The sequence below is a fragment of the Martes martes genome (assembly GCF_963455335.1).
Source record: "Martes martes genome assembly, chromosome: 4".
Classification (NCBI taxonomy): domain Eukaryota; kingdom Metazoa; phylum Chordata; class Mammalia; order Carnivora; family Mustelidae; genus Martes; species Martes martes.
This window is the reverse complement of record NC_137891.1, coordinates 52,365,469-52,390,043: the sequence shown is the minus strand read 5'-3', so window position 1 is coordinate 52,390,043 and position 24,575 is coordinate 52,365,469. Positions and strand designations below refer to the sequence as shown.

The following is a 24,575-nucleotide window of genomic DNA, read 5'->3' as shown; positions in this document are numbered from 1 at the left end:
AAAGAGATGAACATTCTGAATTTAATTCCTTTATTTAATTCTATGTAAAGCTACTTTGTGTCCATGACAGTTAAAACAGAAAAGAGACAAAGCCTTTGCCAAAAAGAAAAAAGGAAAAGGAAGAAATCATTTCTATTTCTTCTATAGTACTTTGTTGAGTACCAATGGAAGAGATAGATCAGTCAGAAGCATTCATTTTAATGTGTTGGTAAAATATAATTCCTTTTGGTATGTATTTTGCTTTGATATATATAAAGATAATGTAATGAAGTTATGCTACGTCATCTTACTCTCATTTGTAATACATTTACACAAACAAAAAAGGTAAATCCTACTGGAGGAGGACCTTTATCAGAGAGATATGCCCCAATGCGGTTAAGAGAACACCAAGAAAGTCATTTCTTCTTCCTACCTCTGAGATTCCTCATCTAAAAACTTAGAAGAATGAATGAGATGGCCTCCAAGTTTCTATGATTCATGTACACACATCAATTTATACATCTGGATATATAGTCAAGGCTATATATCCTGGCTTCATAATATGAGACTTGGCCAGGTTACTTGCTTAAAGCAAAAGTGAAACATGTTTTTTCTTTCTTCTTTTTTTTTTTCCTCTGCCTTAAAAGTAGCAATATCCCAAACAGGAGTCATTCCTTCAGCTTAGATCTGAAAGTAAAGAGGATATGCAGCAGCGTCACAACAGCTTACATTAACTAAATGAAATACACCTTTTTGTTGTTACTAAGCACAACCTAATAAAAGCTAAAGATAAGAATTTGCTAATAATTGAACGTCTGTTCATAGTTAAACTTTAACACAAAAATTCAAATTTAATTTAATAGGAAACTGATAGTGTAAATTATGACATAATGGAAATAAGTTAAAAAGCAACTTTTAAAAATAATATATATATATATATATAGTATTTGTAGTAAAAGGAATTGACTTAACATAAAATTTTCCTCATCATTTCTGGCTTGAATCCTTACATGACTATTCCAGATAAGAATCAACATTTTTTAAAAATTGTTCTTCATCATTAAGATATTCCAAGATAATATTTCCACCATTATATAAAGGACAATCCTCCTTAGCAATCCAGGTTTCCAAAGTATGATCCAAGGGTAAGGCTTCTCCTGAAGTAATGTGACATAACCTTAATTTCTGTTAAGGGAAATAAATTAAGGGAAATAAATCATACTGTAATAAACAAACATGCTGGTATACAGGTATCCTCAAGCTTTTAGAGAAAAATTATAACCAGTTGTTACCTTAGCTGTTAATTTGTTATTATCATTTTTAAGACTGGTTAAAGAAGCTGCGAAGTCTATGACCTTTCCAATGCTCCATCGGTGGCAAAAGAACATTGGTTTGCTCTTCTCTTTGCTCCCCTTTGGTAAGAAAACCTGAAAGTAAACTCTTTCTTTCTGTAAAAATAAAAAGTCAAAATACAGATTACACACACACACACACACACACACACACACATATATATAAATAGAGAGCATCTGCTTTTATTTGGTGACCTGTCTTCCTCTCTTCTTGTGGTTAGATGATTACCCTCTAATGATGTATCGTTTAGTGGGAATACCAATCACAGTACCCAAGAATCCACCTAAATGCATATGCATAGGACCTAAGGCCCCAGGCTTATACAAAGACAAGATGTGGCATAAAATTAGGCCAATCAAAGGTCTTTTCCTGGGATTTTATGTTCAAAACCTAGGAGAAGGGAGGAGCATTTTTTTTTAAAAAGAGTTTGAGTTTTTTGGGACACCTGGGTGGCTCAGTCAGTTAAGCATCTGCCTTCAGCTCAGGTCATGATCCCAGGGCCCTGGGATCGAGCCCCATATCGGGCTCTTTGCTCAGCAGGGAGTCTGTTTCTCTCTCTCCCCGCTGCTCCCCTTGCTTGTGCTGTCAGATAAATAAAATCTTAAAAAAAAAAGCATAAATAAAAAAGGAAAAAATTTAAAAGCTATAGCCTCACCCCCCCCCAAAAAAAAGAAAGAAAGAAAAGAAAAAAGAAAAAGACAAGCATCCGTGAGAATCAGAAATGAAACAAACACACACAAGTGACAGGTAGGCAGGCTGAGCCAGACTTTCAAAGCACCAGAAAAGAAAGCAGTAGTCCAAAATTCAGCTGTGGGTTAGTGGGAAACAACAGTGGCACAGGGGGATGAAGTACCTGGATGGGGCTCACTGCCTGGAAGCAGAGGCTAGCACTGGATTTGTGCTCCAGGAAAGGACGCTGAAGAAGGTGCTGCTGAATGCTAACTTAAGATACTGCTTACAAAAAATAGTATCTAGGAAGGCAGAGAAGTACAGAGAGAACCTCCTGACAGTGAACAAACCCAAGGTCTTCCAACTGAGTAAATGGATCCATAATAATATGAAAAGCTCTGCAGAGCAAAAGCACAATCTGAGTAAACTGGCCAGTGGAAGAAAGTGCAAAATTGCTGAAGAGGGAGAGGTGAGTGACCACAGTGAGCAATATAGCAAGAACACTTCCTACTTAAGACAGACATGTGGAATCTATAAATGGAAATTCAAAACAAAGGTTAACTTACCATGGGCAGATGAACTAAATGAACTTGAAAAAGATACTTTTATGGATATATCCATAAAAAAGGAACAAAAAGGTATGAATCAAAAATAGGCAGAAATGAAACAAGGCAAGCTATGAAGATCCAATGAGAAATATAAAAATTTTAAAATATAGTTTCCAAAATAAACTCAAACAGGAGAAATTTCAATAGTATTCAATAAAAAGGTTTAACTGATCGGAAGGTGTAGTTGAGAAAGTTCTCTAGAATGCAGCACAAATAGACATAAAGATAGAAATTATAAATCCCAAAAATATGTCTAACAAAAGTTAAGAGAAGGAAGCAATATTCAGAGGTAATGACTATAATTTTCCAAAAGTAAAAAAAATAAGTCAAATTAAAAATGTACCTCCAGGGCCAACATGAGCAATCAAAATAAATTCATATGTAGAAACACTGCACTATAATTAGAAAATATCATAAACTCCTAACTACCAAAAAGAGACTAATTACCCAAAAAGGAACAAGATTGACAGATGCTTCCTCAATAATAAACAGGGACCAATGAACAGTATATTAAGAGAGTTGAGAGAATCTAATGGACAATCCAGCTCCAGTGAGGGCAAAATAAGGGCTTTTTCAGAAGACTTGAAGTTTACCAGTGAAAACTCTTAAGGAACGAATCATAGCACTTTAGCCAAAATAAAAGTTAAAAGTGAGTCCTAAAGAAAGGAGAAATTCAAAAAATATGTTGGTAAATTTTAACAGCTACTGATTTAAAAAGAATTCTGTGTGAAAAAAGATGAAGGGAAGAGACACACTCAACTGGACATGAAAGCATGTCAAACTCCTTGTCTTATTCAAGAGGATACAATACTAAGTAACTTTAGATTCTGAGAGAAAAACTGGTAATTATATATTTTAAAAATTAAAAATGTAAGCACATGTTTAATATGTTATAAAACACTACAGTGGAGATTCTAGATAATACAGTACAGAAAATGAATTAAGTAGTATAATTACTGAAAAACTGAAATTGAAACTATCCTTATTTGTTAGTAGGGTGTGATTGTTTACCTAGGAAATGAAGGCAAAGAAAAAAAATCACAGAATTTGGTGATGTGACTAAGTAAGATGAACAGGAAACACCTTTTTTTTCTCTATATTGGCAGTAAGTACCTGGATATAGAGGTAGATGGAAATATTTTGTTCACAACAGAAACAAAACCCATGAGATAATTAGGGATGAAAATAAGGAAAAAGATTTAAATGAAGAAAAACAAAATGTTACAGAAGACAAAACAAGAGCTAAATAAATGAAAAGACTTACAGAATTCTTAGACAACATTACATATCCTATAATGCAAATCCAAAGTGAATCCCTCAGAAAAATTTCAGTCAGGACTTATAGTCCAGACTAGCTGGGAGAGTAAATTTTACTTTACCTAACTTACAGAAATCACTAGATAATGTATTTAGGACCTTTTACATCAGTTGCTTACACCTAGTGAGTAGGAAGGAAGCCAGAATCTCCACTACAAAGAGGAAGAGTTCAAGAGGGTATAAATCCTCCTGAGAATACCAAAGGGGGCTTCTTATAAATGGCCAAACCTTTACATCCTATTGGCGCTATTATTCACAACTTATATTCTTGGGGGAAATGGGGGTGCATAGGAAGCCACGTATCTAAGACTATGCTGTGTTCTCTCTTGCTATTTATAATGATTCCTCAGTTTCTCCATTTCTCCTTCAAAGAGCCTAAAATCTTTAAAATTACCTACTGGAGTCTGTCACTCAAAACCTTGTCCCATCAAGACAACCATGAAAATCCCAAGAGGTTTTTTTGTTTGTTTGTTTTTACTGTAGTTGACATACAACATTACATTAGTCTAGGTGTATAGCATAGTGATTTGACAAGTTTATACATCATGCTATGCACACCACACAGCTACCATCTGTCCCACTCGATGCTATTACAATATCATTGACTATATTCCAATGCTGTGCCTTTTATTCCCATGACCTATTCATTTCATAACTGGGAGCCTGTATCTCCCACTCCCATTCACCCATTTGACCAACCCCCCACCCATAAAATTTAATTTGAATATAATAAGGATGAATAATATGGGTGAATAAAGAATAAAATTGCTAAGAAAAAATACAGATGGGACTTACATTATTATATTAGGACATTCTATAAAGCTATTGCATCATATCAAGTCAGTACTGGTATGAGTAAAAAATGAGTGGAATAGGAAATCCAAAAATAGACCCAGTAAAAATAAATCTTAAACTTATTATGAATTGAAATACCAAATAACACCTTCAATAGGAGACATGATTTAATAATTGGTGATGACAAAATCAGCTAAAAAACTGGAAGAAAATAAAATTGGGTCCTTAGCTCATAGTTTATGCTAAAAACAAATTCTGTATGGATTAAAGACAAATGCAAGATGAAAAAAAATAAAGAAAACCAAGCAGAAAAAAAAAGACAAATCTTAGAAAAAAATAACCACTGATAATGTCAATGAGATACATAAGCAAAATGAAAGTATTAGATTTTGAAAAAAATAATTTCCAAAGCAGACTGATTATAGATAAAAAAAAAAATTTAACATCTATTATACTCCAAGAATTTCCATAAGTTGACCAAACAACATAAAAGGATATGAATATTGGTTAATAGACAACCAAGGAGAAAAATGATCAAAGGATATGTATGGGTGACTAAAAGAGCAGTTATACATGGCCAACAAACATATTAAAAAATGCTCAAACTGAACAGTAGTCAAGGACATGCAAATTAAAGCAATTAGAAATATCTTTTTATAGCCATTAGACTGGAAAATATTAAAAAGGATAACAGCTACTTGCAAACCAGGGGAGGAGGAAAGGGTACTTTCATGTCTGGCCCCAAGAGGCAGTATATTAAACTGGGTAGGTGGGCAGCCTCATCCTGAGTGATCTTAGACAACTTCAGATTATTCATCTGTGAAATGAGGACACAGAATACAGAATATTCCAGTATTTCCAGTTATGGAATGTACCAGCAGAAGTGTGTGCATTAAGAGATAAAAAATTTAAAGCCACAAAACAATGCTCGGCATGGTGTAATCAGTCAATAAAGGCTGACTTAATAACTGCTGCTAGTAGAAATGTAAATTGTTACAATTTCTTTATAAAGCAGTTTGGCAACACCTACAAAGATTTAAAATATACATACCCTTTGACCAAGCAAACACTCATTGGAATTTAGCTCACAGAAATAAGAAACCAGATTGAGACTATTTAGCAGAGTAACCAAAACTAGAAACAAACTGAATGTTCATCAAGAGAAAAATGGCCAAAAAAAAAAAAAAAAAAAAAAAGACCTGTATATCTACACTGGAGTATTTACCTAGTTTTTTAAAGAACGATTTAAAGCCACACCAGCTCCTTGAGGGAATTTCTGCTGGGCATGAATGACAAGGATATATAGAGATAACGATATATAGCCCACCTAAAGCTGCCATATTTTTATTTATAGCCATAATCACTATTTGGCATGGTATCATATATAATATTTAATAGCCATTCTCACCCCTTGGAATATAAACTCCATGTTGGCAAGGACTTTTATTTACTCTTGTATCCCCAGGGCCTGATATATAGTGAGTATTAAAAAGAAAAAAGTAGGGACTAAATGATATGATGCCATTTTTATAAAATAATGAAATAATGACCAAAAGATACTTTGTGTTTGCATACATATACAAGTAAACATTTCCATTTATGTAAAATTATATGTATATACACATACACATGGGTGTGTGTGTGTGTGTGTGTGTGTGTATATATATACATATATATATATATAAAATACATGTAAGTACATGTGTCTAAACACAAACACACATTAATGCAAGGGGAAAAGTTACAGCTACAGACCTGTGGCATTCCCCACAATAAACTATCACCCGTGTTAAGAACATGGTTTCTGAAGCCAACCCACCTGGTTTCAACTGGTAGTTCTCCACTTAGTAGCTATGCTACTAGCAAATTACTTAACCTTTTTGTGCCTGAATTTTCTTACCTTTTAGGCAGAAATAATAGTGCCTATATCAGAAGCTCCTTGCAATGATTAAATGTGTTAGGAGAGGGCCTGGAACAAAGTAAGTGCTATACAAATTTTTACTATTATGCTTCAGTAATGAAACAGTATGTTTCAGTAACGAAACAACTGCAAAGTAATCTGAACAATATATTATTGGATACCTTAGGGCAGCCCTTGTCAACCTTGTCACTACTGACATTTTGGACCAGAAAATTCTTTACTGTGGCCACTGTCCTATGCATAATAGGAGGCTTTGCAGCATCTCAGGCCTACACCCACTAGATACCATAGGATCCCCATGTCCAGTTGTGACAAGCAACTCTAGGGGACAAAAATCACCCTCAATTGAGAACCACTGCCTTAATGGGAAGGACATGCGCTGAGGATGGTGTGTTGGTTTTTCCCTTTATACATCTTTTAAAGGTTACACTTGTAAAAGCATGTACTACATTTGTAATTTTAAAACCATCAAATCAAGATTTCAAAAAAAAGGGAAAATATTAAGAAATAATCACCCAACAATGACTATAATCAATGGTTTTAAACCAGCAGAGTAAAAGGGAATATAGAAAATGTAATCAATATAAAAGACGTGAGGAGAGAGGAAATAATCAAAGGAAAAGGTTGATGAGCAAAAAGCATTAAGATGAAGAAATACGTTCAAATGTATCAGTGATCACAATATAAATGGATTCAACTCACCTATAAAAGATACTATCAAACTGGATTAAAGAAAACAAAGTCCAGCTATATACTGCTTACAAGAGACACCCTAAAACAAAAGAGAAAAGTTAAATATAAAGGGATTTTAAAAAGATGTAATAGTTAAGTAGTCACTAAAAGAAAGCTAGTGAAACAGTATTACCATTCAAAATAAGATTTAAGGCAAAATTCATAAAGATATAAGAAATTCCATGTACCTGATAATAAATATGTATAGAAAAACCATTAGAATTACAAGAAAGAAATCCGACAAAACCAGTTATAGTGGGAGATTTTAGCACCCTCAGTCTCAGACTGATAGATCAAGCAGACCAAAAATTAGTATGCACATACACACGCAGACACGCATATGAATACACACAAATGGGTGAGGGCTGGTGGCAGGAGAAAGACTGCAAATGACTAAGCAAAAAGGACAAGATGTAAATAATTGATACCTTCGGATAAAGAATATGGAAAAATTCTTTGTACTCCTCTTGTAACTTTTCTCTGTTTAAACTATCAAGTTAACAAAAAACCCCACGCCCAAACAAGTATGCTGAAAATAAATTCACTGCAAGAAGATGGAAAAAGACCAGAAAATCTAAGCAAAGTAGATAAAAGGAAATAATATAAAATAATTCAATGACACAGAAAGAAAAAAAAAAGGCAAAAACAAAACAGTAAAGAGGGCACTAAAACCAAAATATGGTTCTCTAAAACAACTAAAACATAAATTAAAACACACATACACAAAGCTCTAGCAAGATTGTTAAAGGGGTAAACAAAATATTAATAAAAAATATTAACAATGAAATGGAATGACTACTAAAGACACAATAGTGATTTTGGAACATAAGAAAATAACTTGAACAACTCTATAAAAATAAATGGGAAAATCTACACTAAACAGGAAGTTTTAAGACAAATTAATGTTTACTATAATTTGGGGTGGCTCAGTTGCTTAAGTGTCCTGACTCTTGATTTCAGCTCAGGTCATGATCTCAAGGTCCTGACACTGAGCCCAAACACTGGCTATGCACTCAATGAGGAGTCAGCTTAAGATTCTCTCCCTCCCTCTCCATTAGCCCCTCCCCCTAGTCCAAACTCGGGTACTCCAATTCTAATAAATAAAATCCTTTAAAAAAAATGTACCAAAATTTCAAAAAAACGACTACTCAAATAAACCACAAACCATTTAACACATTGAAATAGTATTCAAAATTCTCCCCTCAAAAAAGGCAACAGATTCAAAGGTTGTTAACACCCTTTAAAACAACCCTTCAGGAACAAATAATCCTCACTCACCACAAAGATTTCAAAGAATAAAAAAGAAAGCTACTCAATTTTATGTGTATAATATTGGTACTAATATCAAACACTAAATAATAGCTAATCACTTAGCAGTGCATTTTAGAAGAATTACATACCAGAGTCAAGCAGTTTATTCTGGAATATATGGGTGATTCAACAAAAATATTGATTAATGTAATTCAAAACATTTGTAAGGTAAGAAAAGACACCCAATTATCCTACTGGATGTAGAAAAAACTTACAGTAAGAGTTCAAACCTATTCATGATATAAATTCCTTGCAAACTAGGAATAGAAATAAGTACTGCTAACCTGATAAAGTCTACTACCAAAAATTTACAGCAAACACAGCATTTAATGATGAAACGTTAAAGTCATTTGCATTAAAGTCAGAAAAATGATGAAGATGCCTACTCTCACCCACATTATTTCAAGACTTCTGGAGATCTCAGCCAATGCACTAAGATAAATAAGGAGAAGAAGAAAAGAAAATTTGGGGGAAAAAAAAGAAACCTACGAAACTGTCATTCACAGAAGATATTGCTACACAGAAAACATCCCAGAAAATCTACAAACTATGGGAACTATTAGAAAGGTTATTTGCTGGACAGAAAGACAACATACAACAATGAGCAATAACCATTAGGAACATGTAATTTTTTTTTTAAAGCTGTCACTTAAAATGGCAACAAAAATGATGAGGAGCCTAAGATATACAAATATGTATAAACGTTATAAAATGTTAAAGACATTAAAAAAGAAGACCTAAAGAAAAATTGGAAATCATTAGATGTGGATGGGAAGAATCAAAACTCTAAAAGATGTCAACTGCTGCTAATCTAAAATTTAAGAATTCCTACGAAAATTGCAATTTCAAAGAACAGGACAAAGTGATCCTAAAATGTTTACAAATGAATAAATTGCCAAGAACAGATGTGGTTGGAAGCAAAGAATAAGGTGGAATGACTTGTCCTACTTATTATAAAACTATGATAATTAAGACAGTTTGCTCTTAATGCAAAGACAGACAAACAGACCAAAGGAACTGAACTGAGATCCATAAATTAATCCTAAACGTATAGAACAAATGTATAAAACCCTACTGGGGGGAAAAAAATCTACTACACTTACAACTAAGTTCCAAATGGAACAAAGAGTTGATAATTTTTGTTTTAACTTTTAAAAGGACGATATAAGAAAATAACATTTCAAAAAGTACAAATCTTAAGGAAATTAAATTTGAGTACATTAAAATTCTAAAGTCTGAACCACTAAAGAGTCAAAAACAAAGTGAAGGGGCGCCTGGGTGGCTCAGTGGGTTAAAGCCTCTGCCTTCAGCTCAGGTCATGGTCTCAGGGTCCTGGGATCGAGCCCCGCATCGGGCTCCCTGCTCAGTGGGGAACCTGCTTCCCTTCCTCTCTCTCTGCCTGCCTCTCTGTCTACTTGTGATCTCTGTCTGTCAAATTAATTAATTAATTAATTAAAAAAAAAAAAAAAAAAGTGAAAACCAGCCATAGACTAAAAAGATACGTGAAACTTGTTTAGTCAAGAAAGCACTGGAATTCAGAATATATAAAAAATCCTATAACCTTTTTTTAAAGTGTGGGGGGAAAACACCCAACAGAAAAAATGTGCAAAGGACATGAATAATTCAGACATAAAATGGCCAATAAATCAATGCAAAGTAACTGAACCTTATTAGTCACAAAGGAAATTCAACCTCAAACTTCAGTAAGATAGAAACAAGAAACACTGAAAACTCTCAGATACTATAGGAAGGAGATAATCTGTACAACCACTGACAACAGAAAGTTGATACTATCTAGTAAAACAGAAGATGAGGAAACCCCATGACCCAGCTTTTCTATTTCTAGATATATTCCTTAAAGTAGCATTTTTCAATCTGATTGATGGTCTCCATCATTTAAGGTTATAAAATCAACAATCTTTAAAATGAAACAGAACAAAAAACAGCAGAGTATGTAACACATAAGGCTAGTATACAACAGAACTAGGTATTACTTCTGAAACTATGTTAACGTACATATATACATATGTATGCATGTATGTACATATGTACTGGGATATTATATAAAATATAATTGATATTATGGAGTCTTAAAGGGACCACCCTAGAAAAATGTTCCCACACATACACAAGGATGTTCACTACTAGAACAGTTTATAATAGCAAAAAAATTAGAAAAAATCTGAGTCTGTTCGTTAGGAAAATGGATAAATTGTGGTATATTCGTACTATGGAATAATGTGCACCTATCAAAATGATATCAAAATGAATGAATTAGACTAAATGTATCCGCATGGGTAAGTGTTAAAAAACATGATGCCAAGTGAAAAAAAAAAAAAAGGTTAAAAAGGAATACAGATGGTTCACTGACACTTTGTAAAGTGTAAAAAACTCAAAAGTATATACCATATAATACTAGTAACAGTACATATCAGGTTCAGATTAGCTGTTACTTGATGGGTGGGAAGAGTAAAAAAGGAGCTTCAGCCATATTTGGAACATTTCTGTTTCCAAAAAATCTCTGAGACCCACCTGTGGCAATGACTTATCTCCGTCAGCATGCATTTTTAATTTCATCAATGCTACCTTTGCAGCTGTTTCACTACTTTTTGCACCTTTCCGTCGTTTACTTGCTATCTCTCCGGTCTTAGAATCTAAGGAATAAGTATAAGCATATAGGCACATAGAATTTTTACATTACATTTTCCAGAGTTCTACCAATTACTATTTATTAGTTATGCCTTGAAATGTACACAGATTACACACAATGGATGTATATAGAGACCACATTCTTTTTGTTGGTATTATATTTACATGACCATTAAAAAAATACAGTGAGGTTGACCTAAGCAATCCTCATATCAAAAAACTCACTGTTATGTGATTTTTTTCCAACTTAAGCCCATTTAATCCAAAACAACCCCTAATACTTCTGCAGGAAACTTTGAAATTTGGCTATAGAAGATCTTAAATGAAGGTACTATCCTAATAGAGAATGAAAATTCTGAACATATTGCCAGAGAGACTGGTCTAAGCCACAGACACATTCTTCCTGGTGCTTCAGATTATCAGTAGCATTCATAGGATAGCTGATGAGACTTAAGATTCATATTTAAAGAAAGGAAACCATTACATTGGCCTTATGAATACCATGTCTAGCCATGATAGTTAACCAGATGATCTAAGTGGCCCAGTAAAAGAGAACATTTGGTAGGGCACATCCATAGAATTCCCAGTTTTTCACTGGTCACACAGCCCTTGTGAGAAATACGGTCACAAAAATGTCATCAAAATCTATACCAAGTTACAAACATTGAGGCCATAAAAACACCTTCCATAATGTGCGAGCTGATCAAAGAAGCAATACTCTGTAAAAAATATACAGCAGTATGGAAACAACAAAACAAGCTTTCTAGATACTTGCCAATAATGTCTTTAACAAGTTTCTGAGTGGCAGCCATACGAGGCTTAGGAATTTCCAGTTTTTCACATTCATGATCTGACTGATGACGGTGCCTGTGAGCAACAGAAGAGTGACACTAGTTCATGTATTTGCATACAACTTAAACAGAGACACAGAATTTGAATGATCTCAGTGATCACCTCAAGCAAAAATTCTTCTCACAGTAAGGACATTTAACTGGCATAAGCTCTCTTTCAGCACAGTCCTTGAATGAGCATGGGTAAGATGTAGGCTTATCTGACTTCAGTTTCTCATTGATTACAGTCACCTGAAAAATGTACAAAGGGGAAAATGGCATTATATATTTCACATTTAAAGCAAATCAACATCTATTTTGGAAGGCAACATTCATATCGCTTTCACTTAAACTTGTCAGAACAACTTACATACTCTCACATAACAGATTATAATAAGGTGTGAGAAAGGATTACTCTGCTGACTGTTCTACATTTTCATAACTTTCTTACTATGGTATATTTATCTTCTAAGTCAAGTTAAAATGACTATTCAGTTACTTTTCATAATTTTAGTCTTCTACTCTGTATCAGTCCTAAACTAAGATGCCCCCATAATAATATGTTTAGGTGATCATTTCATCAACCCTCAAATGGCAAGTCATAACTACTTTCTATGCTGATTTTAGGAAGTTAAATATATATTATATATATGTATGAGAAAACTTAAAAGTATGTTTCTCCATGATACAGAAGGTTAAAGATAGCTTTTACAATGATACATTCTCTATTTTGCTACATGCTCTATTCTGCATTTACTATTACATTACCAGCAAATATTCAGGAAGAAGAGATTTTACAAGATTAAAAAAAAAGAAAAATCCAGGTCAGGCTAGTTTGAGTTTTAAGTAACTAGGTTTTTAGAGTTGAATGAATTTAGTGAAATAATGTCTTAAAATCTACAGCCAAAGGGCATTCCTATATAGAAATGGTAGTTATATCTTGTTGGAATTGACTGTTTTTCCAAATTTGATCTAATGGTAAAATTATTTTCATTTCATTTAAGGAGATCTTAATTGACATTCTATGAGACATTCACAGAAATCAAGCGATATCGTAAGAAAAAGGAAAGCACAGAGATTAACAAGCTGAAGAAACATCAATGTGTTTCCTATATGACTACTTCTCTCCAATTAATTTGCACAGTATCAAAATGTTAATTTTTATTTTCCTACATAAATCACCTAAGCCTCAAAGGACCAGATTTGGACTGAAGCTAATTTCTTTCTATAATTGAGAAAACACATATAAAAATCCTTAGTAAAGTGCTTGGTAAATGTTGGGCAGGAATAAAATATCAACTGAAAAATGTGAGGCACAAAGCTTTCTGCCAAATCAACTGGCTTCAGTTTAACTTCCTTCCTTTCTCTGACAAAAGGAGATGAAGCAACTTATAAATTTGAGAAAACTGCCTTTGGTATGGTGGGCTCAGCTTTTTCTTCTTCCCTCTTGGAACTGAACTGCTCTCTAGGAGGAGGCCTAACCTGGTGAAGCGCAGCTGTGACTAGTAGGAAAATCTGCCTAATTCTGGATTTCCTTTGCAGCCTGCATTACACCACACTAAGCTTCATCACTCAGTTTATCCTCTGTGAGTAGTAACAGTGATATTTTGGCTTCTATCTAACTGTTCTTATTAATCTTTCAATTTAATCAGAACTGGAGTGAGGATTTTATTGGACTAAAGTTTTGTTCCTGGTGATCTAAGGCTGATTGAGTCAGAACAATCTGTAAATAACGAATCCTAACACTAGGAAATAAGGACAATGAACAAAATGGTGGAGGAAAACTTGAAGGAATATATGATGAAAATGTTAACTCCATTGTAGATTTATAAATATAGAGCCTAAAGCTGTAAGTGGGCTACCTAAACCTAACTGCAATGTTTAAAATTGATAACAATTTATAAATACCAAGGAAACCAATTTTTCTTTAAAACAAACTGAGAAAAATAACTGAAAATGAACTAAGAGCCTCTTTACCTAACTGGTTTAGTATGCTAAATTTTAATCTGTGGTTCCTTGACTGGTTTTAAACTCAAATTCTGAATGAAAGTACATTAAATACAAGCATTTTATTAGAACTAGTAACATACCTCAGGACAGCTGTGTGACTCCCTGCTTCTATGTTCAAGGCTTAAATAATTAAAAAAAGAAAAAGTTTAAATTCAATCAAGTGATGTGCTTAAAGATAACTGTAGCAATTAAATGGTATCCTTAAGAATACTCACACTACATTAAATGGTTAATGGTTAGTATCATTAAGAATACTCACAATACATTAACTCTGCATGTAAGAATAAACTGCAGACAAATTAAAGACAGAGCATCTAGGGGCACCTGGGTGGCTCAGTGGGTTAAGCCTCTGCCTTCAGCTCAGGTCATGATCTCAGGGTCCTGGGATCGAGGGCCAAATCAGGCTCTCTGCTCAGCGGGGAGCCTGCTTCCTCCTCTCTCTCTGCCTGCCTCTCTGTCTACTTGTGATCTTTCTGTCAAAGAAATAAATAAAATCTTAAAAAAAACCAAAAAGAGCATCTATAGTCTCAAAAGTTTCAAAACCCAACTGTTCAACTTCAATATGAGTAAAAACAATTCACCACTCTAAACTGCCTCTGAGTGCTTCAAGGTGGGTGCAAATACAAAGAGTCTTTTAATTCCTTTTATTTGTCAAAGACCCTCAGGAATAAAATGTCAAAGAAATGCTCTACTTCTGAAAAATATGCATCACTTTTATTTAATCCAAATAAATCTTGAAGTTATCTTCTGAAGATAATTAATTTTTTCCATGTTCTATTTAATAAGTTAAATGCCTAAAACATGGAAGCACCTGGGTGGTTCAGGGGGTTAAGCATCTGCCTTCATCCCAGGTCATGATCCCAAGGGCCCTGGGATCTACTCCTGCATGGTGCTCCCTGCTCAGTGGGGAGTCTGCTTCTCCCCCTCCTCCTTCTGTCCGTATCCCCAGATGCTCATGTTCTCTCTCAAATAAAATCTTAAAAAAAAAAAAAAAAAAAGAAGGCCTAAAACACAAAAGTTTAATTACAAAGAAAAAACCTTTTCAAAATCTTTGGTTAGTTCCCAGGTTTTATCTTGCATGTGATGTATGTGCAAAGGACATGTGATATTCAATTTAAGAAATGTATAGGCTAGATTCTTCATTTTAATTAATGAAGTGTCTGGATTGTTTTCTACCCTACTCTTTATTTATTTATTTATTTTTTAAGATCTTATTTGTCAGAGAGAGAGACACACACACAGACAGTGAGAGCACATGTGCACCAGCAGGGGGAGCAGCAGGCAGAGGGTGAAGCAGGCTCCCTCCAGAGCAAGGAGCCGGATGCAGGACTCAATCTTGGGACCCTGGGATCATGAGCTGAGCCAAAGGCAGATGCTCAACCGACTGAGCCACCCAGGAGTCCCTTCTACCATATTCTTTATATTGTCACTATGTTCTCTCCTTATGATTACAAGACCACAATATAACTTTTATGTAAAATCACACAGACAAATTCATTTCTGAAAGTTTAAAGTTTACCCACATGTATGCATAAGTAATCAGAGCCTAGGACTATATTTTCTTTTTTTTTTTTTTTTAAAGATTTTATTTATTTATTTGACAGACAGAGATTACAAGTAGACAGAGAGAGGAAGGGAAGCAGGCTCCCCGCTGAGCAGAGAGCCCGATGCGGGGCTTGATCCCAGGACCCTGGGACCATGACCTGGGCTGAAGGCAGAGGCTTTAACCCACTGAGCCACCCAGGCGCCCCAGGACTATATTTTCTAAGTAATTACTATAATATAAAATATCAGTGGCTAAATTAAAAACTATTTTAAATCATTCTGCTTTTCAGAAATAAATCTCATATTAAAAACACTAAAATTACTCCCAAATCCTGTATAAAAATTTAACTTACCAAAATACTCCTGAACAACCATCACACACAAAAGGAAGAAAATCTAAAATTGAGGGGAAAATGTTACATGCACTGGTCAGTATCTGATTTTGACTTAGTTTTCTTAAATAAAAAGATCCTTAAAGTACTGAACTATATCTATAGGAGAACTCTTCTTTTTGACCTATATCCTAGTGTAGGAAGTAATGATTAAATAAAAGCTATCACAACCTCAAGCACTCTGGGAATGACTGGATTATCAGGAGATTAAATGTTCTTTGTAGTAGTGTGCTAAATCAGGAAAAAAAAAAAAGTACTGGGGTTTTTTGGATGCCCAGATTTATTATGTATTGTTTCTGAGTACTGTATGCTGCAAAAATCCTGCATTTGAAGTGAAAATCCTAGGTTTCAACTCTGATTCCACAGTTTACTAACCTAGCAATGCTAAGCAAAGTGTTTAATAGTGAAGCTTTGGGGGAATGAGAAGATGACAGTGTAGGAGGATCCTAAGCTCGTCTCCTCCCACAGACACACCAAGATAAAAGCTACACCTGAAAAACGCCTGAAGACATGAAATAGACCTTCCACACTTAATGCTACAGAGGGAGGACATACTGGAAGGGTAGGAGGAGTGGAGACACAGTTGGGACCCAAACCTGCAGTAAAACTAGACATATATAGAGACACAAGCACAGAGAAGCTAGAGGATCAGAGCCCATACTAAGCACCCCAGCTACCAGGAATCTGCACTGGGAAGAGAAGTCCTCATAATATCAGGCTTTGAAAACCAGTGAGGCTAAACTTCACAAGCTTTTAAAATCAGCAGAGGTCACCTCCAGGTATTTTAAAAATCTCTTAGAGCTGGAAGCAATAGTGAACGGAGTCCTCACCCTTAAAAAGCTAGAATAAGTAACTGCTGGCAACTAGCACAGAAACAGCAGTTTGAAAAACACCTGGGTATTCATGAAGGCAATTTATTTACTAATCTCAGAATGTGTGCTAGCGGGCCAGGGTCCTCAGACTTCTCCAAGAACAGAAGCGCTAGAGGGTATCATTTCTCTTTTCCTCTCCCAGGTTAGAGAGCAGGGCCCTTGGAGAAACCAGCATTAACACTCTCCAACTACCTTGCTAGCAGGGTGCCTCTGTCCATGCATTCACCTGCCTTCCCACCCCATCCAACCCGCTCACCTCAGCAGACTCCCTCTAAAGGGGCTCCTCTCCAAGCAGTCCCAGCAGGGACCAGTGCCACTCCTGCCCTGGGGAAGTGAGGGATAACCCCACACACCAGCACGCCCAAAGTTCCAACAGCTTTTAACAGGCCACACAGGGAGAAAGCCCTGCCATTCAGTTGGACCATAGAGGCTGTCTGTGCACACCTAGTCTGAATGCTGGCTCAGCCACTTCCAAGCCCACCAAGGCCTCTCAACAGTGCAGGAACCAAACTCTGCCCATAGCAAGCAAAGTAGGTCACTGCAGCCAGTGGGGCTGAAGGCAAAAGAGGCTCAGCCACAACAGTAGTGCGCATGCAGCGCACAGAGAAGACACCCCTGGAGCACCTGGTTCTGGTGATCAGGCCCTGAAGGGTGTTGCACTACAAGCACCACAGGACCTCTTCAACACATGTACACTAACTTTCAAGACCAAGATACATAGCTGATCTCCCAAATACATGGAAACAGAGTTACACAATATGAGAGAGAAATATGTCCCAAATTAAAGAACAGGACAAAAAAATCACAGCAAAAGAGTTAAAAGAAACTGTGATAAGCAAAATACCCAATAATGAAAACAAGTAACAGTCACAAAGAAACTCACTGGACTTGAGAAAAGAGTAGATGAAATTCAGAGAACTTCAACATAGATATAGAAAATGTAAAACAGAACCAGTCAGAGATGAAGAATTTAATAACTGCAATAAAAAACACACTAGAGAGAACAGATAAGGGGAGGCAGTGGAACAGATCAAAAATCCAGAAGACAGGATAATGAAAAGCAACCAAGCTGGAGAGTAAAAAAGAAAAAAATAATAAAAAATTAGAAGAGGATAAGGGAAATCAGCATCATCAAGTATACTAACATTCACATTATAGGGATCCCAGAAAAAAGAGAGAAGGGGGCAGAAAACTTATCTGAGGAAGGAAATAGTCATCCATATCCAAGAAGCAAAGAGAACCTCCAACAAGATGAACCCAAGGAGGTCCATACCAAGACACATAATAATTAACATGACAAAAAGTAATGAAAAAGATAATTTTTGGTTCGCCTAGGTGGCTCAGTCAGTTAAGCTTCTGACCCTTGATTAAAGCTCAGGTCATGATCTCAGTGTTACGAGATCAAGCTTTGCATTGGGACTCCCATGCTGGACATGGAGCCTGCTTAATGTTCTCTCTCTTCTCCTTTTGCCTCTCCTACTCGCCTCCCAAAAGGGTAATTTTAAAAGCAGGAAGAAGAAACTAAAAAACAAACAGGTATATACAAGGAAAACCCCATAAGACTATTAGCTAACTTTCCAGCAGAAACTTTATAGGCCACAAAATAGTGGCATGATATATCCGCAGTATTGAAAGGAAAAAACTTGCAACCAAAAATCCTCTACCCAGCAAAGTTATCATCCAGATAAACAAAACTTAGAGTTCATCACCACTACATGAGCTTTAGACAAAACACTGAAGAGAATTCTGAGTAGGAAGAAAAGGCCTGAACTAGAAGAAACTCATGAAAGGAAAATATTTCACAGGTAAGAGCAAGCATATAAGGTAGTAGACAAAAATCACTTATAAAACCAACATGGAGGGGCACCTGGGTGGCTAAGTGAGTTAAAGCCTCTGACTTCGGCTCCAGTCATGATCCCAGTGTCCTGGGATCGAGCCCTGCATCGGGCTCCCTGCTCCAGGGGGAGCTTGCTTACCCCTCTCTCTCTCTCTGCCTGCCTCTCTGCCTACTTGTGATCTCTGTCTGTCAAATAAGTAAATAAAATCTTAAAAAAAAAAAATTAAAAAACAAAAACCCAGCATGGAGGTTAAAGAGCAGTAAAATGAATTGTATCTACAAAAATGAGTCAAATGATACATAAAATAATGTAAAATATGACATACATACAATGTGGGTGGGTGAATAAAAATATAATCCTTTTAGAACAGTGTTCAAGCTTAAGCAACCACATCAACTTAATATAAATTGCCATATGCATGGTATATATGAACCTTAAAATAACCACAAATCAAAAACCTATAAGAGATATATACAAATAAAGAGAAAGGAATCCAAGCCTAACACTAAAGAAAGCCATCAAACCACAAGAGGGCAAGAGAAGAAAAAACAAGAGAACTACAAAAACAACCAAAAAACAAGTAACAAAATGGCAATAAGTACATACTATTCAATAATTACTTTAAATGTAAGTTGAGTAAATGCTCCAATCAAAAGATATAGGGCAACCAAATGGATTAAAAAACAAGATCCATCTAAATGCTGCCTCCAAGGGACTCTCCTTCAATGTGAAGGACAAACATACAACTGCAAGTAAAGGGTTGGAAAAACATACCATGCAAATGGAAGCCAAAATACTTACAGCACACAAAATGGACTTCAAAACAAGCACGGGAGCAAGAGACAAACAATGGCACTACATAATGATAAAAGGAACCCAACAAGAGCATATATATAACAAGTATCTATGTACTCAACATTAGAGCATTCAAAAACATAAAGCAATTACTAACAAAGGGAGAAACTGACAGCAATACAATAACAGTGGAGCATTTTAACAACTCACTTGCATCAATGGGTTAATCATCTAAACAGAAAATCAATATGGAAACAGTGACTTTGAATGAAACATTAGACCAGATGGACACAATACATATACAGAATATTCCATCCAAAAACAGCAGAATACATTCAAGTGGACATGGAACACTCTCTAAGACAGGTAACCTATTAGGCCACAAAACTAGTCTCAATAAATCTAGGAAGGCTAAAATCATTATCAAGCATCTTTTTTTAACCACAAAGGTATGAAACTAGAAATTACAAGAAAAAAATCTAGAAAGAACACAAATACTTGGAGGCTAAATAGCATGCTACCAAACAATGAGTGGGTAACCAAAAAATCAAAAAGGAAACCAAAAAATACATGGAGATAAATGAAAACGAAAACAGTGGCCTAAAATCTTATATGGTCAAGTAACCTATTACAAAGGAGGCAAGAATAAACAATGGGAAAAAAGACAGTTTCTTCAATAAATGGTGTTGGGAAAACTAAACAACTACCTGTTAAAGAATGAAACCAAAAAAAGTTCTGACACCAGGCATAAAAATAAACTGAAAATGTATTAAAGACCTACATGTGAAACCTAAAACCATGAAACTCCTAGGAGAAAATACTGGCAGTAATTTCCTTGACTTGCATCAGCATTAGCAACATTTTCTAGGTAAGTCTCCTAAGGCAAAGGTAACAGAAACAAAATAAACTTGGAATTATAACAAAATAAAAAAGTTTTTGTGCATCACAGGAAACCATTAACAAAAAGGCAGCCTACTGAATGGAAGAAGATATTTGCAAATGATGTATCTGAAAAGGGGTTCATATCCAAAATATATAAAGAGCTCATACAACTCAACATCAAAAAAACAAAACCTGATTTTTAAAAATGGGCAGAGGCCCTGAATAGACCTTTCTCCAAAGAAGATATAAGAATGGCCACTAAACACAGGAAAAGATGCTTAAATCACTAATCCTCAGGAAAATGCAAATCAAAGCCACAGTGAGATATCACCTTACACCTGTCACAATGGCTCTTTAAAAAAATTAGAAATAGAAATACCATTAAAAAAAAAAAAGAAATACCATATGATTCAATCATTTCACTACTGGGCATTAACCTAAAGAAAATGAAAACACTAATTCAAAAAGATATATGCACCCCTATGTTTACTGCAGCATTATTTTCAATAGCCAATATATGGAAACAACTCAAGTGTCCAATGATAGATGAGTGGATAAAGATGTGGTATGTAAGGGACGCCTGGGTGGCTCAGTCGGTTAAGTTGCTGCCTTGGGCTCAGGTCATGATCCCAGCATCCTGGGATTGAGTCCCGCATGGGGCTCCCTAATCGGCAGGAGGCCTGCTTCTCTCTCCACCTCTGCCTGCCATTCTGCCTGTTTGTATGTGCTCTCTCTCTCTCTGACAAATAAATAAATAAATAAATAAAACCTTAAAAAAAAAAAAAAGAAAGAAAGAAAGATGTGATACGTAAATATACTACAGAATAATACTTAGCCTTAAAAAAAGAATGAGATCTTGCCATTTGTGGCAACATGCATGGATTAGAGGGTATCATGCTAAGTGAAATAAGACAGAACAGACATACCATATGATTTCACTTACATGTGGAATTTAAAACAGAAACAAACAAAAAAACTGACTCTAAAATACACAAAACAAACTGCTGGTTGCCAGAGGAGAGGTGGGTGAGAGAATGGGTGAAACAGATAAAGGGATTAAGAGATACAAACTTCCAGTTATAAAATAATCAAGTCACAAATGAAAAGCATAAGGAATGTAGTCAATAATATTATAATAACATTGGATGGTGACAACGATGACTACGTTTATCATGGTAAGCACCGAGTAGTAAATGAATTGCTAAATCCATATATTGTGCACCTGAAACTATAAAGTCAAGTGAAGCTGTTATGTCCAATCGCACTTTTACAAAGTGAAAACAAAAGGTACATTTTAGAGACGACTACAGTTGCCCCCGAAAAGGTCTCATCCTATAGGGTACCTTAACCAAAACAGAAAGAGGTCCTATCATAACCCAAAGGGATCCCTGGATAATTGTGCTTGTAGGACCAGGGGGGTCTGAATACAGTTCTTCTACCTCAGAAGTAGGCTAAGTGAATTGACACTGTTGTTCTGAGGTATGATACTGTGAGCATGTTGCATACCAAAAAAAGTATGCATTCATTTGTCAACAAGAGGAAATTGAAGCATATAATATTCTAACTTCTATGTCTCTTTCAAAATGGAAAAATTGTACATGTTTGCTATTTTGAAACTTGTGATGATGAATTAGATATTAAATGCAGACCAAAAGGACCTAGAGGGAAGAGTTAAGATCAAGGTAGGAAACTATCTTTCTATCCATACAGAAGCTAAGTGAGATTTAGGATACTCCCTTAATACCCTCTAAATCCTAACCCTCTCTCCACTACTCCAGAAGAGGTAAACCCTGGACTCATTTCATATATATTTATATTTTAAGAGATCCCTGAATTTGGCAGATACCACAGACTTAGTAATCAGGTATACCAGAGATAAACATAACTTACAGTCAAAACCAATTGGCTCAGCTTCTCTATGAGAGATCTCTATGAAAGGAAATACAGGTTTTCTGAATGGCTGGCGATGACAGCCAGTGGTAAAATATACACATAAAGACTGTAAGTTAGAAGAACATAGAGGGTAGTGTGCCCCTTTCCCCCCCTGCCCACAGCAAGTATCACCAAACCATTGTGGCATTCCCAATAAAACTGGGCTAAATCTCGGAGTCCTCTTGTCACTGGGTACCTACAACCAATAACTGAAGCTGCAATGAGAGATGAAACCTATTTGCCACCCTATGTAGTAACTGTCAACTGTGACAGCACACATTGGAAGCAAAACCCAGATACCAGAGACTGAGCATTCTGTATCGCTCTAATGCTTTGGAAACTTCCCTGTCCAAGTGTAGAACATCTTAAAGCTTGTGCCACACTACCACTGGCTATTAAATTGGGCTCTCAGTTGACTGTAGAGAGAACATCGCTTTACTAATGCTCCAAAATGCACATTATCCTGAAAGCTTTTCTATGGAAAAGACTGTATTTTATACCCTCCTATGTAGTTCCAGCACCAAAATTGATGCTTGGTAAATGTTTGTTGAGTCAACAATATTCAATCAAGGAACTGAGTGAGCATAAAGATCATTTAGCAGAATAGTCTGAGGATGAGAATCTGCTAAAAGCTAAGGGCATTCTCACGAGAAGCCACGAAGCCAGGTGAAAAACTGACCTCGCCCGACTCCATCTGACAGGTAAGTAACAGATTAAAAAGTTTGGAAAGTGGCTTGCCCAAGGTTGTAGTGGCGGGATGACAGGGGAACACAAGTCTCCCGACATCAAAAAGGAGTAGGAAGGACACAAGTTCTTGGCCAGGCACACTCGAAAAACAAAGGGAACACTGCAAGGCATGTTTTCGGAAATTGCATGGTTCGCTTCTGAAGAGACCACAAGTCTCTTCCAAAGGCTCTGGGGCAAGAAAAAATACCAACACATCTCACTGCAGACCCAGGAGAGACGAATCCACCCTACCTCCTCAGACTTCACCCCGCCCCATCCCCCCCCCTCGCCCGCCACCACTATCCGTGAAGACATAGTGGGACCCAGTCTACCATGCCCGGAGCTAAGAACTGCTAGATCACCTCGCTGCCGGCAATGCTCCACCTGACAGTGCTGCCCTATGTCCAATTCCGCCATCACTGCGCCGCAAGAGGCGGGGCTACGGCGCACGCGTGGCGCCTGCCGGGAATGTGGCGGGCCTCGGGGCGGAGCCTGCTGCCGGGCCGGTGCGTCCACCGGAAGGAGTCAAGCTGTTGTCAGTGCGCTGAGTTGTGAATGTATGTGCGATCCAGGAGTCTAATGAGGTGGCGCGAAGAAAAGGGAGTTGGTTTGTTTGTCTTCTTGGGCAGAAGACTTTGCATCCTGTCCTAAAGGAAATATCCAGTTATTCACCTGGAAGACTGTGCATGCTGAAGTTCCCTCCGTGCTGCAACCCAAATCGGGGACGACCTCACGAGGATTGTCTTTTTTTTTTAAATTTATGGAAATCTCCGAACCGGCACAGTGCTTGGTACAAGTATTTGCAGTCATCAAGTGAAGAAGGACCTTGCTCAATTCTGTATTTGTCCTGCACCGTTGTTACTTAATAATAAAGTAAATACCTCTTGCAAGGGAATCATTAGGCTTGTTAAAAGTAAAATTTTTTTTAAAAAATTTAATTCTGGGGGAGGGGGAAGTCTGTAGTTCTTGAGGTCCCGAGTGTGTACTGAACCGCGTTGAGTCCCTCAGTTTAGAGAGCCCCGTCTCATTTAAAAAAACTCCCTGAAGAAAGCTTGTGATTCTTTTGGGAAGAAGGGTGTCTCATGTACTTGATGAGCCACTTCAAAGGCACCAAGGAAATAGAGGCTCTTGTAGGTGGAGTACGAATGGATATCATTCCATTGGTGTGACACCAGACACGACTCAGAGTGGGATGAGCGGCGATCAAAAACGTACTCATAAAAAAAAAAAAAAATACTCATGACATGGACTGGAAAAATATTCAATACCTTGTGTATAACAGGGTCTATCTAAATCAATGTTCATTGAGAAGGGGAAAGGGTGAAATTGGGAAACAGTTATTACTTCAAGGTTTGCTCCTGCATAAATCTGTTTAAGATTTCCATCTCAGACTTGCTTGGGTCCCTGGAGAAACTCTAG

The 24,575-nt window shown here is 36.3% G+C and overlaps 1 protein-coding gene across 7 annotated transcripts; it reads right to left on the bottom strand.

The window, feature by feature from the left end:
- Positions 1 to 15: 15 nt before the first annotated feature.
- On the bottom strand, positions 16 to 23,591 carry ZFAND1 (zinc finger AN1-type containing 1). Of its 7 annotated transcripts, none has more exons than XM_080801497.1 (9): positions 23,519 to 23,583; positions 16,073 to 16,115; positions 14,255 to 14,294; positions 12,289 to 12,416; positions 12,110 to 12,201; positions 11,218 to 11,339; positions 1,272 to 1,427; positions 990 to 1,164; positions 16 to 666 (listed from the first exon to the last, which is right to left on the bottom strand). In XM_080801497.1, the coding sequence occupies exons 1-8, from the start codon at positions 23,571 to 23,573 to the stop codon at positions 994 to 996; spliced, it is 807 nt and encodes a 268-aa protein (XP_080657623.1). In that variant the 5' UTR covers positions 23,574 to 23,583; the 3' UTR covers positions 16 to 666; positions 990 to 993. The 7 variants fall into 7 exon arrangements, with proteins under 7 accessions (XP_080657623.1, XP_080657625.1, XP_080657626.1 ...); XM_080801498.1 differs by having other exon boundaries at positions 18 to 666; positions 952 to 1,164; XM_080801499.1 differs by lacking the exon at positions 16,073 to 16,115 and having other exon boundaries at positions 23,519 to 23,578.
- Between the last annotated feature and the right edge of the window lie 984 nt (positions 23,592 to 24,575).